The 13,043-nt window shown below is 41.5% G+C and overlaps 1 protein-coding gene across 2 annotated transcripts in view; it reads left to right on the forward strand.

Moving 5' to 3' along the window:
* The window catches only part of CCDC50 (coiled-coil domain containing 50), a 107,908-nt gene that overhangs the window by 81,564 nt on the left and 13,301 nt on the right, over window positions 1–13,043 (forward strand). For both annotated transcript variants that reach the window (XM_088444807.1, XM_088444808.1), the window contains 2 exons: window positions 2,494–2,592; window positions 12,816–12,889. In XM_088444807.1, coding sequence (XP_088300933.1) covers window positions 2,494–2,592; window positions 12,816–12,889 — 173 coding nt within the window. The remainder of the gene's footprint in view (window positions 1–2,493; window positions 2,593–12,815; window positions 12,890–13,043) is intronic.

Raw genomic sequence — 13,043 nt, forward strand, 5'->3', positions numbered from 1 at the left:
ACTTTTATCAAGAACGGCAGTGAAGTGTAAAACATCTTACCTAAATACCCAGTGACATCCCATAATGTCCATGCCCATCTCATCTGTCGCGCGCCCGTGAAAACACGTGATAGGGGCGGGGCCGGCGCTACCATGATGACGCGGCCGTCTAGAGTTCCAGGCGCTGCATGTAGGTTACCGTGGCAACCCAGCTAGTGGAGCTGTCGCGTGACTATCGTGTAACGCGCCTTCATCAGACCTCTCCACGGGTTACCTTGGCAACCCTGGGGCGTCTGAGTGCTGCGTGAGGTAAATGGAAGAAATGCAGGCTAGGTAAAAAGATAGTATCTGGTGGGTAACGTTATGTTTAAGCTGTAAAAGCTATATGGGCAATAGAAAATGACAGAAAATAGGGAAAAAGCTCCAAGGTGCGCGGAGATGCCATGCAGGTAATATGGGCAGGACAAGATGTGATAAACATATACATAATACATATAAGTGAAATCAATCTGGTGCAGAAACACGAGATAAATGTGCAGTGTATACTGCATATGTAAACATGAAAATAGAAACAAATAAATGAAAGTAAAAAGTAAAAAATAACACATTCAGTAAACAAACACGAGCTGTGGAGAGACAGGATGAGATTAATGTCACCATTGATACAATCCATGAAATAACCATTGGAGATGAGTAATACTGGTACAGTCCTTAAGTTAAATACATGCTTGTTAGCGTGTTAAATTGCTAATTGAAACTCTTCAATGGTGGATGTATTACTATAACTAAACACATATCGGTATATAGGTTGAACATCTGTCAGTGATAGAGACATCCGTGTGACTACATAAACAGAGCCGATAGTGAGGTCACAGAGTAAGTAAGCTGGCTGATGTACAATTCAATAATGCAGAGCTATACAGGTAACCAATCGAAAGAATGAATAAAAAATGAGTCAAAATAGGGAAAAATGTAAGGAACAGAAATGAGGGAGTGTGGATGTGATGTCTCAAATTAAAACCATGGATATTACCTTATTACAGTACCAGGTATTCCAAGGAGGTCTCCCATCCCTGTACTGACCTGGCCTACACTGCTTAGCTTCAAAGATCAGACGGTATAAGGCGTTTCCAGTGTAGAGTGACTGTAGTCACGGTATATGTTATCCAAAATATAGGTCAAGCCCATAAGGGCCAGTTGAGACAAAAAACATTCACTAGGAATGGGAACAAAGGGATAGGAATACCAAAAGGATGATGGAGAAACAACGTAAACACGAGGAAAAACATGAGAATATGGAGAGCAAAAGGATGATGCTAAGAATAATCATATATGATCACATAAAACAATATAAGGGTAAAATATACCCAGTGTGTATTGTGGATGTTCAACTGTGGAAGAATACAATTGTTACTTTAGTAAAAGCATGAAAAGGACAATTGTTTGTTGAGTCCGAAAGGGGACACAGTGTTCATTCTGTGGATCCAATAGGTTTCTAATTGGAGAAGTCTTTTCTCTCTGTCCCCGCCCCTCTTGTTTGGAGGGATGTGGTCAATTATTTTATAGACCAAGGTAGATAAGGAGTGGCGTAGGTTCTTGAAATGTCGTGCCACTGGTTGGTCTACTTCTTTTCCTTCCAACGATTGTCTTATAGCAGTGCGGTGCTGGGCCATTCGGATACGTGCTGTGCAGGTGGTTTTGCCTATGTAGACTAGTCCACAAGGGCATCGAATCATGTAAATGATGTATTTAGTGGTGCATGACAGGACATGTTTGATTGGTATGCGTTTTCCTGAATGTGGATGTACAACATCCGGACCCGTTTCTAGGTAGCCACAAGTGGTGCAACCAGTGCAGCGGTAGCAACCTGTTTTTTTGGTTAAGATCTAAAAAAAGAAGAGGATTTTTGTGATCCCATATGGGTGTGTCACCCCAGCAATTTATTATTGAAGACGAGAGTGTGGACCTATTTGGACTATATATATATATATATATATATATATATATATATATATATATATATATATATATATATATATATATATCACAAAAAAAATCAAGCTGGCACTCTGCTGTAGAGGATGTACTTGCCTAGGTGCCCTCAGATGGTATGAAAACCAATGTACAACATGCAAAAAACAGCGGCACTCACAGGACTAAATAACAAAAACTCACGACTCCAATGTGTTGATGTTCGACGTTTCAGTCAGGACGACTTTTATCAAGATCGTTCTTGATAAAAGTCGTCCTGACTGAAATGTCGAACATCAACACATTGGAGTCGAGAGTCTATGTTATTTAGCCCTGTGAGTGCCGCTGTTTTTTGCTATATATCTATCTATCTATCTATCGATAGATATAAACAAAGACTATAGAATGCCCATAGACTGCCTCTGATTCTCTAGTATATTATGGATGTGATGGCAATGGCTTCTAATATCTCGAAATAACTACTTTATCTACACATATGCTAAAGGAGTACATTTCTGAACTATTAAATTAATTGTCATCTAGGAAATAGCCCGCTGGTTAATGGAAAGAGAGGAAAAATCGCATAAGAAGTCTAAAGGACGTGATAAAATGCCAGATGGAAGGAGAACGGACGAGCTGGAGGTAAGTGTAAAATCAGTTCATTGTTTTTTGCTGAACTTTTTTAAAAATATTTTTTAAAACCATAGTAATTCATTTGAAATCTTAATTGTTAAAGTGTAGGAAAATAGAAGGATTAATGTCACTATATTCAGATATTTATAGAAGACATACACAGTACACTTGTAATTTTTGGGAATTAAATGTGAGAAGCTTTCATGCGTCAAACTTTTTTTTTTTGTCATAATGGAACACTAACTGTTTGGATGTCCAAAGAGTTAACATCTGCCCAAAAAAACAGCTGTTTAGGTGCCCTATTTAATTTTTTTGTACTATAGGGCACACTAGCAATTACTGCATTTGTTAAATGAAAAGTCATGGCAACTATGATTAACATCTGTTTAAGGACTGGACGAAAATATGGATGGGATGACTGTGATCTGACATTGGGGAGAAACATCAGCCGACTGTATAAATTGTTCCCCGCAGGAACTGGATTGTCATGTTTACTCTGGCTGGACATGTGTGGTATAATTGTATATTAATTTGAGTGCTCAGGTCAAATGACCTGACCTGTATATGGACCCCCTCATGGCATATAAACAATTGTTTTTATGGCTGTGGTGCTGGATTGTATTCAGCACTAATTCTGCCTTAGGGTCCTGTAAATCTTCGTCAGCCCAAATACTGAAACGCAAAGACCGATACCTGTGCAGTCATTCAGGAACAGTCCTAGAAACTGATGCTTGAGAAGCCCTTAGCAATAAGACATTTGCTTTATTTTTATTTTTTAAATTAACTATAAAAAATTATGATCTTGTTGGTTAGTGTGGGTTATACTACTTTTTTCTGATGCAGCAGTTTCATAAATATCCCCATTAACTGAATGGGATCACCTCATATGTATTACATAGCTTAGGCGCCTCTGTAGTGGTCACTGATGTGTCACACTGGACTGAGAGTGCCAGGATAACGTGGTGAAAATGATAGAACAACTTCAGTTATGCTTTTTTACTCCCTCCCCTCCTAGTAGAACTGCATGACCATGCCATTATGTAAGTTATCTTTTTAGTTATAAAGTGACAGTATGCAATACTGTATTGTGAGGGATCATGAAAAAAAAAGACAGTGTCACGGAGACAGTAGGTAAACGTGACTTTGCCCAATTAAACTTACAAATCTAAAAGGTGTGGGGAACACCTAATGCCTTTAAGTAGCCTCCAGTAATAAAACAGACATCAGCGACTAGCACTTCTGTGCAGGTACCGTTGGTTTACTACTTTTATAATGAGGAGAGCAAGCAAAAGGCAGAAACATTAACCAGTGGTCATCTGCTGACAGCGGTAACGGTCATTTATCATAACTGAGCATCCTTAAGATGGGTACACACTAGGCAATGTGTGTACCCAGCATCAGCAGATGTGGTGTCATAATATATTGGGTGGTCCGTAACACACTGTACAATCTGGTGTACAACCACCCCGATGTATCATTCCCCCGCCGCATCCAGAAGCATGACTGAAGATGCAATGAATGATGCACGGGAGCGCACAATAGTGCGTACACACTGGGCTATGTGAACGATTTGTCGTTCCGATTTGCTTCAAAACAACAAATAGTCTAATATATTGTCTAGTGTGTACCCAGATTTACTTTTCTGGTTCTAGTGAAGGTGTCTGCTCATACTGCACAGGTACTCTTGTGGTTATCTGCCCGTATGGAGTAACAATGTGCAGCCTGGTTTTTCTTTAGTGTCATGCTACTGAAATATAGGAAGGGCCGTTGCTCTCCAAGTTCAATAGCAGCTGCTGTCACCATAGAGGTGGTGGAGATACCCAGTGCAGGAATACAGATGACACAGCAGTGATAGTTAAAAATCACTTGGTCCAGTAGCTGAGTGGAGATTATATGCATGTCTAAATAGTTTGTGTTTGGGGTGGATACACTCGTTGGTATCACCATGATTTCCCATTAATACAATTCTAGATGATTTGCAGTGGTGCTTGAATGTTTGTGAACCCTTCAGAATGTTCTATATTTATGATGAAATTTGGCCTAAAACCACCTCAGATTTTCACACAAGTCCTAAAAGTAGATAATGAGAACCAAATCAAAAAAATTAGACATGCTCATTTTTTTTTTTTTTTTTAGGAAAATGCTTTAATGCTTTAATGTTTTAGGCTTGGCAGATATTTTGAAGATGAAATTAGTCAGGTATTTCTATCTATGGGATGATGATCAGGTGTGAGTGGACAACTTTGTCTTTTTAAAAGAACAAGGATCTATCAAAGGTCTGATGTCCACAACGCGTTTGTGGAAGTGTATCATACCACAAACAAAGGAGATTTCGTAGGACCTTAGAAGTCTGTGTAAAAAAAGACAAAAGGCAGGTTTTGATACGAGTGACCTACGCCATGCATCCTTATGCTTTATATGCAACTTTATACTGATTCCATTGCATCAAAAAACTATTCCTAAGTACCTAGTACAATATATGCAAACTAAGGGCCTGATCTAGAGATGGACAAGGTACACAAAGCAGCTGTGTAAATATGCTAATGTTGGCCAATGTTTTCACTCTGCTGGTGCTAGGAAATTTTTGTCGGAACACGTAGACCCTAGACTCCGACACCCCCGTTTTTTAGAGTGCTGGCTATCACCGCCCCTTCCCTGCCCCCCAACTGGCTGCAGCATGTCAATCAAACTCTGAATCAGGCCCTAAGGAACAAAATTGGGGAAAAAGGGCACAGCACGGAAATCGTACCTTGTCTCACGCAAAAAGTATAGGTGTATGAGGGCACATCTATTATGGGTAAAACCAATAACAGTGCTACAAACACATTTATGTATTAATTGGGATGGAATCTGTTGTGTAAAAATACACATTTTATATGGATTTCTAATAATTAAAAGGTTCTGCAGTTTAACTTGAGCAATTCCACATCCTAAAACATATGTAAAATAACATAACATCACATACATGAGTGCTCAGTGCAAAAAATGAAACATAAATGAGGGCACATCTGTGTGGGAGAGGGCACATCTGTATATGAGTAATTTACTGCACTGCTCTGTCCTCAGCTCTTCCAGGGGGGGGGGTTAGATAATTAGTGTGCAAAGTGAAGGGGAGGATGCCACTGGGCTGCTACGTTTTGTGAGTAACTGACCGCTTACACAGTCATCTCATCAGGATGCTGGTAGCGCAGGTAGTTTACTGACAAGCATGGAGACAGGGTCTGCCCTGGCACACCCTAATGTCAGATGCTATGTGCACATGATTATGGCTATACTCTACAGCTACTGTGGAAGGCTGTCAATAACATATGTTTGAACAGGTTTTATGGTGGTTTTCTTCCAATAATTTTTCCACTGAAGCTGTTCCACAGTAAAGAACACATTCTCCAGTCTAATTTTTTTTCTTATCATTTGGCAATCCCCGTCTTCAGGTTTTTAAGATATATTGCAAGTGGAGCTGCACACACAATTTGCAATATATGTTACTAATGGAAATCATACCAAAAGGCAAAGGCTGGCAGGAAGAGTGTGGGTGTTTCTCCTGGCAACAGTGGTTTGGAAGTTCCATGGATACAGGGGAGGTTCTAGATCTTTTTCCAATTTCCCATAAGTTTATGATGCAAGTCATTGAAAGTTGCTGCTAGTACAGATGAATGAATAAACATATACTAAGTCCTACAGAAAATGGATTTCCTTTTGGCTCAGCATAGGATTGGTATGAAAGATAAGCCATGGAAGAATTAGTAGAGACCATCAAATAAACTCAGAAGGAAAAGTGCTTCTTATCCTATGTAACATTTTAAAAATTGTTGCCGGAGCAGACGCCTCCTTAAAGCTGCAGTGTGTCTGTGTGGTGCCTGCCCTGCTCCCTTCACCAACTGGCATAGCTCCTATGGCTCCAAGGCCTCCAAACTCCACTCCTCACAAGGTTGGTGACTGAGTGCCCTCCATTTGCACTCCCCTGCAGGTTGCTACACTTACCATTGCTCTCAACTTCATGCTACTTCCGTGATCTGCTCACTCCACACTCATGAGACCCCTGCTGCTCTTACACGCCTGATCTAGAACTCAGCGCATCCATACCACTTTATTAACTACTACTTGCAGATCCCCCGCCCCCTCCCAAGAGGATCATCATGCCTGATGAACGAGGCAAACTTTCCACTATCGTACCTCCTGTTAGATTTGCCTCCAGGAAAACTCCTGATCTGGTACCTATTGTAAAGTCCTCTGTGGTGTCAACCTCTCTGATTGCCTCTTCAGCTACCTCTGTCCCTGGATCCGATCCTTCTGCTGATGCTCTGCTTACAGTCCGTACGTTGCACCAGATGCTCCAGGCATTCCGGTCGGACCTCATCTCTTGATTTTCAGGCTTCCGTCAGACAACTCGCTGGTGAAGTGGCAGATATTGGCGATCGTACCAATCACTTGGAAAATAAATAAAATGCAGGAGCTTGTCTCTTCCCACAACTATCGTCTACTTTACCATAACTCAGTTTTGGTGGAACTTTCGACTGTCAAAGACCAGCTTGATGACCTGGAGGACAGGTCCAGAAGGCAGAATAATATCAGAGGTGTTCCGGAATCTGTATCCAATGATCTTCGGGACTATGCTCTGCCCCTCTTCACAAAATTGTTACCTTCTGCTGAGGATCGGGATTTACTGATCGACTGGTTTCACTGTCTTCCTAAACCCTGTTCTGCCTGTGGATGTTCTCCCCAAGACACCCTTCTACTTCTCCATTTCTTCCATGATAAGGATGATATTCTCAAGGCTGCACGCAGATCCTTCCAACCCATTACGCAGGTGCTCCGGGACCATGATATACGGTATGACTGGGGGTTCCCGGTTAAGCTTTTAATATGGAAGGATGGATCCTGTTACGTCATCTCATCCCTGGAAGCCGGTGCTGAATGGAAGTGTCTATTGCCTCAACATCTCTAAGGCCTCCCTCTTCAACCTGACTGGTTCCATGTGGGGTGAAGATGTTCCCGGTTTCTCATGCTTTTCCAGGTATTCGTTGGCTGCGACAGAGTTGGTTTCAATTGAGTTTGTCAGCTATTCTACTTCAATGATTCTGTTTTGTGATGGTTGGACTATTCCTCGTGACACCATTCTCTCCTGCATTTCCATTCCAGTGTTCCTTCCCTGGGTGTTGTGTTCTGCCATCCTTGGACACAAGTATTATCCATTACTGGACTCTCAATGTCTGATATCTGCGTTACCTTAATATTTTGACTGTGGTTTTCCTGGTTTCTTTTTCTAGGTTTTCCTTAGTACCGTGTTTTGCAATGCAAATTTTTTTCTAAATGATTCTAGACTCTTTTGTTTACTGTGATACCTCTTTTCTTTAAGTTGTGCTGAGATTTTAAGATATTGTAGTATGTTTGTCTTTGGCACTGTTGTTTTATGTGTTCTCTCACATAAAAGGTCTCATTGGTGGGGAATGTATCGGCCCACCCCCACGTGTTAACTATGCTACAGTATTTTTTTCCTACGGCAACTACTGTGGTCCAATATACTGGGCCTTTTGGGTTTTTTCTTCATCTTCACCTCCTATGTTTTTTTCCTCCTTACCCTTGGTTTTTTCTGTCCCTTCCCTTTATTGTGTTTGACAGGTACATCTTTCTCATTATCTAATTTTATCTAATGGTTCAAATATTTTCCCTTAATGTTAATTCCCCGCATTAGCAGCGGTTAGCCCTCTACACTTTAAACAAACATGAAGCCAATATTGTGTCCCTGCAGGAGACTCCTTTCTCCTCCTCTGCCCCTCCTATTTTTAAAAACCACAGATATTTCCCCTTTGGTATACTGCTAATGGCCCATCCAAATGTAACAGTGTTGCCCTTCTGTTCCATAAGAACACCCCTTTTACTTTTACAACAGAAAATTGAGGATAAAATGTTAGATTTCACAGGTATTGTTAAACTCTTTTTGGGTCATTTAAGGAGACTAAAGTAACCAAACTCCCGTCTGGTCCCTTTTTCTTTGGGAAACTTTTGAGGAAATACATAAGGTTTGCCAGGGTGCACTTATCCTAATGGGCGATTTTAATTTAGTCCTTGATCCTAAAATAGTCAGATCCTCTCCACATGGTTCTCTTTCCTCCTCCCAGGACCTAGGTCCCTCTCTAGCTTTTAAGAAATTTCTATCGTAGTTCGACTTGTATGACACCTGGCGCACCTATTCTCTTGATGAAAGAGATTATACCTTTTTGTCCTCAGTCCATAATAGTTATTCTAGAATAGAACTTATTCTCTTCGATAAGATAGTCCTTCAGTTTACCAAGCGGATTAAAATTCTCCCCATGACCACGCTTCTGTTTTATGGAGAGGGATACGGGTCGCCATTTCCCCTCTGCACGTTCCTAGCGATTTCCCGAATATCAATTGTCTGATCCTGAGACTCTAAAGATTCTTACTGACTCCCTCACGACTTACATGCAGACTAATTCTCCTGAGGAAACTTCTATTTTGACTTGCTGGTGTGCTTTGAAACCAGTACGCTGTATTTTCATCCAGAAGGGAGCTCAGCTCAAAGCCCGCTCTTGAAAAACGCAGAGTGATTTAGAGTCAACCCTCCGGTCTTTGAAGTCTCAGAATCAAACCCGCCCAGCCACGGCTTGATGTGAGACATCAGCTTCAGAAACTTTTCATGCTACGTATGTATTTAGCCCTTGCCTGCCTCCATCATAAGTTTTATATTGCTGGAAATAGTTTGTCTGCTAGCACGTAAACTTCCTGGTAGGCAGGCACATTTAATAGGATTAAATGTCTCATTACTACCACAGGTAAGAAATGTTTTAACCCCCTTGAGATCGCTAACTTATTTCGGAATATTACGCTAAATTGTATAACCTACATGGGGACCCTTCAACTCCCCAACCCTGAACTAGTACCATTGCCTTATTTTTAGATAGCCTCCCTCTTCACTCTCTTGATGCGGATAGTCTAGCCTCTCTGAACGCCCCTTGGTCTCTGGAGGAAATACAGCTGGCAATTCGTCAGCTGCCAAAGGGAAAAACTCCTGGCTCTGACGGCTTTGTTAGTTCCTTTTATTCTGCATTTGGTGAAGTCCTTTCCCCACTTTTATTACAGCTTTGTACAGCGGTTTCTCATACTAGTACTAATCCAGCTCAAATTATGAACCAAAGCCTGGTAAGGACCCCTCTGAATGCAAGAGCTAATAAATTCAGGACAAGTGGGCTTTGCTCTGGGACGTCAAGCTCCGGATAATACCCGCAGGTTTCTAGATTTGGTTGAATGGGTATCCTATACGAAGTCACTGTTTCTTCTGCTGCTTTCGATGCCGAAAATGCCTTTGATAGGCTTCATTGGGGATACATGTGCCAGGTTTCATCCAGGTTCGGACTCCAGGGAGACATCCTTCGTTCTATTTCTGCTCTTTATGCTGGCCCTTCCGTCCGTATTTTTAGCAGTGGCTTTCTTCTTTCCCAATTTCCAGTGGCACTAGGCAGGGTTGCCCCCTCTCCCCGATAATATTTGTGTTAGCTATTGAACCCCTTGCAATCCCCCATACATTACTACAACAGATGAGATGATTATGTGTGGAAACGTAAGCCTCCCAGAATGACATATAACCGTATGAATCACCCCCGGATCGAGTCCTAGGCAGGTTGACCAGACCTTCTTCCCGTGGTGCCATATCTTACTGGTTTTGTTTTATTTCCCCTTCCTACAGACTCGACGGATACGTCTCTAGTCCAGCTTAAATTGGAGACTGGTCTCCAACGTACTTTCACCCTTTAACAGTGAGAGTCTATTCCCCTTTCTTCCTTCTCCCCCTCTATATGCACAATCATACTGAGATGAATGTCAAGCTCTTAAATAGATTGTACTTGATCACCTGTAAACTTCATAAGATATTGCCTGCAACGTCAACATTTTCCTGGCGTCTCTGACAATCTGACTGTTCTATTTTTCATGCTTTTTGTGAATGTCCTGTTTTATGCCCTTTTTGGATGGAAATATTTACCTTATACCTGAGGTATTAGGCCTCACCTTAACCCCAGACCCATCCTTAGCCTTTCTACATTGGTATACCCCCACAGTTCCTAAATCTGCCTGTTTTGTCTTTGGTCACATTTTAGTATCGGCCAAGGCCACTGTAGCCCAGCATTGGAAATCCCCTTGCCTTCTTCCATTTGCGAAAGTTATTTCTAGTCTCCATTTCAAAATGAAATTGAGTTTTAGAGCGGTTCCTTACTCTACAACCCCATCTTCTCCTATTGCGAAGTGACTTCCATGGCACAATACTGTATATGTCAGAGGGAAAGGGTGCCCTCCATGCACATGCTACTCCACGAAGCCGCTTCCCCTCTTTAAATTTAAATAAAACTCTGATGGTATATTCAGATGCCTGATCAATACATTTAATTATTCCTGGTTTATTGTTTGCTTGATGCCTGTGTACAGCATGTCTCCCCCCCCCCCCCCCCCCCCCTTCCCCCCACCACCAATCTGAGTTGCTGGAGAACAGGTTATATACATTTAAAGGGACGCATTTTGTACCTTCCAGTTGCATTTCAGTGCAAAATTTGCAGGCGTACTTCAACCAATGTAACTAACGTCTTCAAGGTCAAATAACCAGTTTCCTAAATTAATCATGAGTGAAGGGACATCAGTGCTGTATCTAAGTGATAGATGAAGTTATCCTTGCAATATTTTAGGAGAAATACAGAATGAGTGAAGGCTGTGGTCATATAGTATTTTTAGGGTGAACTTTTATTATTCACTCTAGGATTTTTTGGGGATGGGTGTTGATTACTAGGGAGGGCACATTTTAATTTTTAAGGGCAAAATTTTGGACTCTAAAGCTGCAACATATAGTTATTGTTATGCATTTTAATGTGTACATTGATTCACTGCATGTTATTTAACCGTTCTTGTTTTTAAATATTTTCCAAATTAAACTTTTTTATTTTAATGAGATGATTTATAGTTAATAACCATCTGTTTTAATGCCAACAAACACAAATATATTCTGTTCTTGAGGTGAATTTGGATGGTGCGGGTAGTGATCTGTGTTATAAAGCGCATGTGTGTTGTAGTTAACAATAGATTTGTGGCAACCTCTCTGCATTGGTATTGAAGGTACTCACACCACAAACTGACCTGATGATTTGAGGGCTGTCCAGACAAATTACTTTAGCCTGAGCACGTCAGTGTAGTGGGAGTAGCTACACATAAGGCCCTTTCTTGGTGTACAATAAAGTTAATGTCACCAGGTCTGTTGTGTGAAGGATCTGCCTGCAGCATGATTATGCCTCAGATAGTTGTCATTCCTGCTGTTTGCTGTGCACAGTTTATAGCTTCTGGTGCTGGATGGGCGCAGGCATCGGAGGTAGAGTCTATAGCCACAGGCGTCAGTAGGCCCAGATATGCACTAGGAATTGGACTCCTGGTGGCTATGATAGGTGGGTGGTGTCTTGCTTACACTGCCGCTAGTTAAGCTACCGGTAATGTTCTTGCAAGGGAGCTTGTGGAACCTGGTGTCATCTGACAAGCGCGCCGCCCCACCTGTGACATGCTCGTGCTGTCAGTTTAGAGTGTGTTATTGTTGGGCATGAAGTGGAAGAACTAATCTATCATGGTGCTCGGATGAAGAGCAAGCCGCAAGACCACGCTAAAATAGCCTAGTGGGAACACTAATGCAGGGTACACAATGGACGATATATCTGCTGTTCGATTAAACGGCTGATATATATCATGAGTGCGTTGGCAGGTGTGTACCCCAGATATGTCTGTGAACGACGTCGTTCAGGCATATCGCGTCAGCTGTGCAGCACAGCCGATATAGCTGCAGATATATGGCCGCATCTGACTGTGTGTACGGCTGTTCCGGCGCCCGCCTTTTTGCTGCAGGGACACTCAAATGCCCTCCCAGCTGTGACCTGTCAAGCAGCCGATCGCTAAGCGTGTATGAATCGGCCGCTCGGTCGGCGCAACGTCCCTAGTGTCTACCCAGCTTAACTTTGAAGTGAAACTTTACAACTTTCACTATGCCTTTTACATGTGCAGGTTCAACGCACTAGACTGAAAAGTAGGTGCACTCATGTACGTGATGCATTGTGGAGCTGCACTTTAAAGTGTTAATTTTAATTTTTTTTGTGGCGATATCTGTATTAATATTCTTTGTATGCTTTTTTTTTTTTTCTTTTATAAAACTAAAAATTATATATATATATATTTATATTCTCTCTTTTTAGATAAACACACATGAACATGTTCGGCCACGATCGAGGGATGAACAGCACCGTTCCAGAAGTGACAAGCCATACAGGTATAAATAAGATTAGTCTTTTATGGTTTATCTGCCACTTTATGCTAATAATTTTTTGACAAAAATACTAATCCTGCGTACTTAGTGCATTATCAGCGAATGAATGCAAAATTCAGGAAATAATATGCAATCTGGGGAAGAAGGCAAAAGACAG

The sequence above is a fragment of the Taudactylus pleione genome, unplaced genomic scaffold (genome assembly GCF_031769625.1).
Source record: "Taudactylus pleione unplaced genomic scaffold, aTauple2 ptg000372l, whole genome shotgun sequence".
Classification (NCBI taxonomy): Eukaryota; Metazoa; Chordata; class Amphibia; order Anura; family Myobatrachidae; genus Taudactylus; species Taudactylus pleione.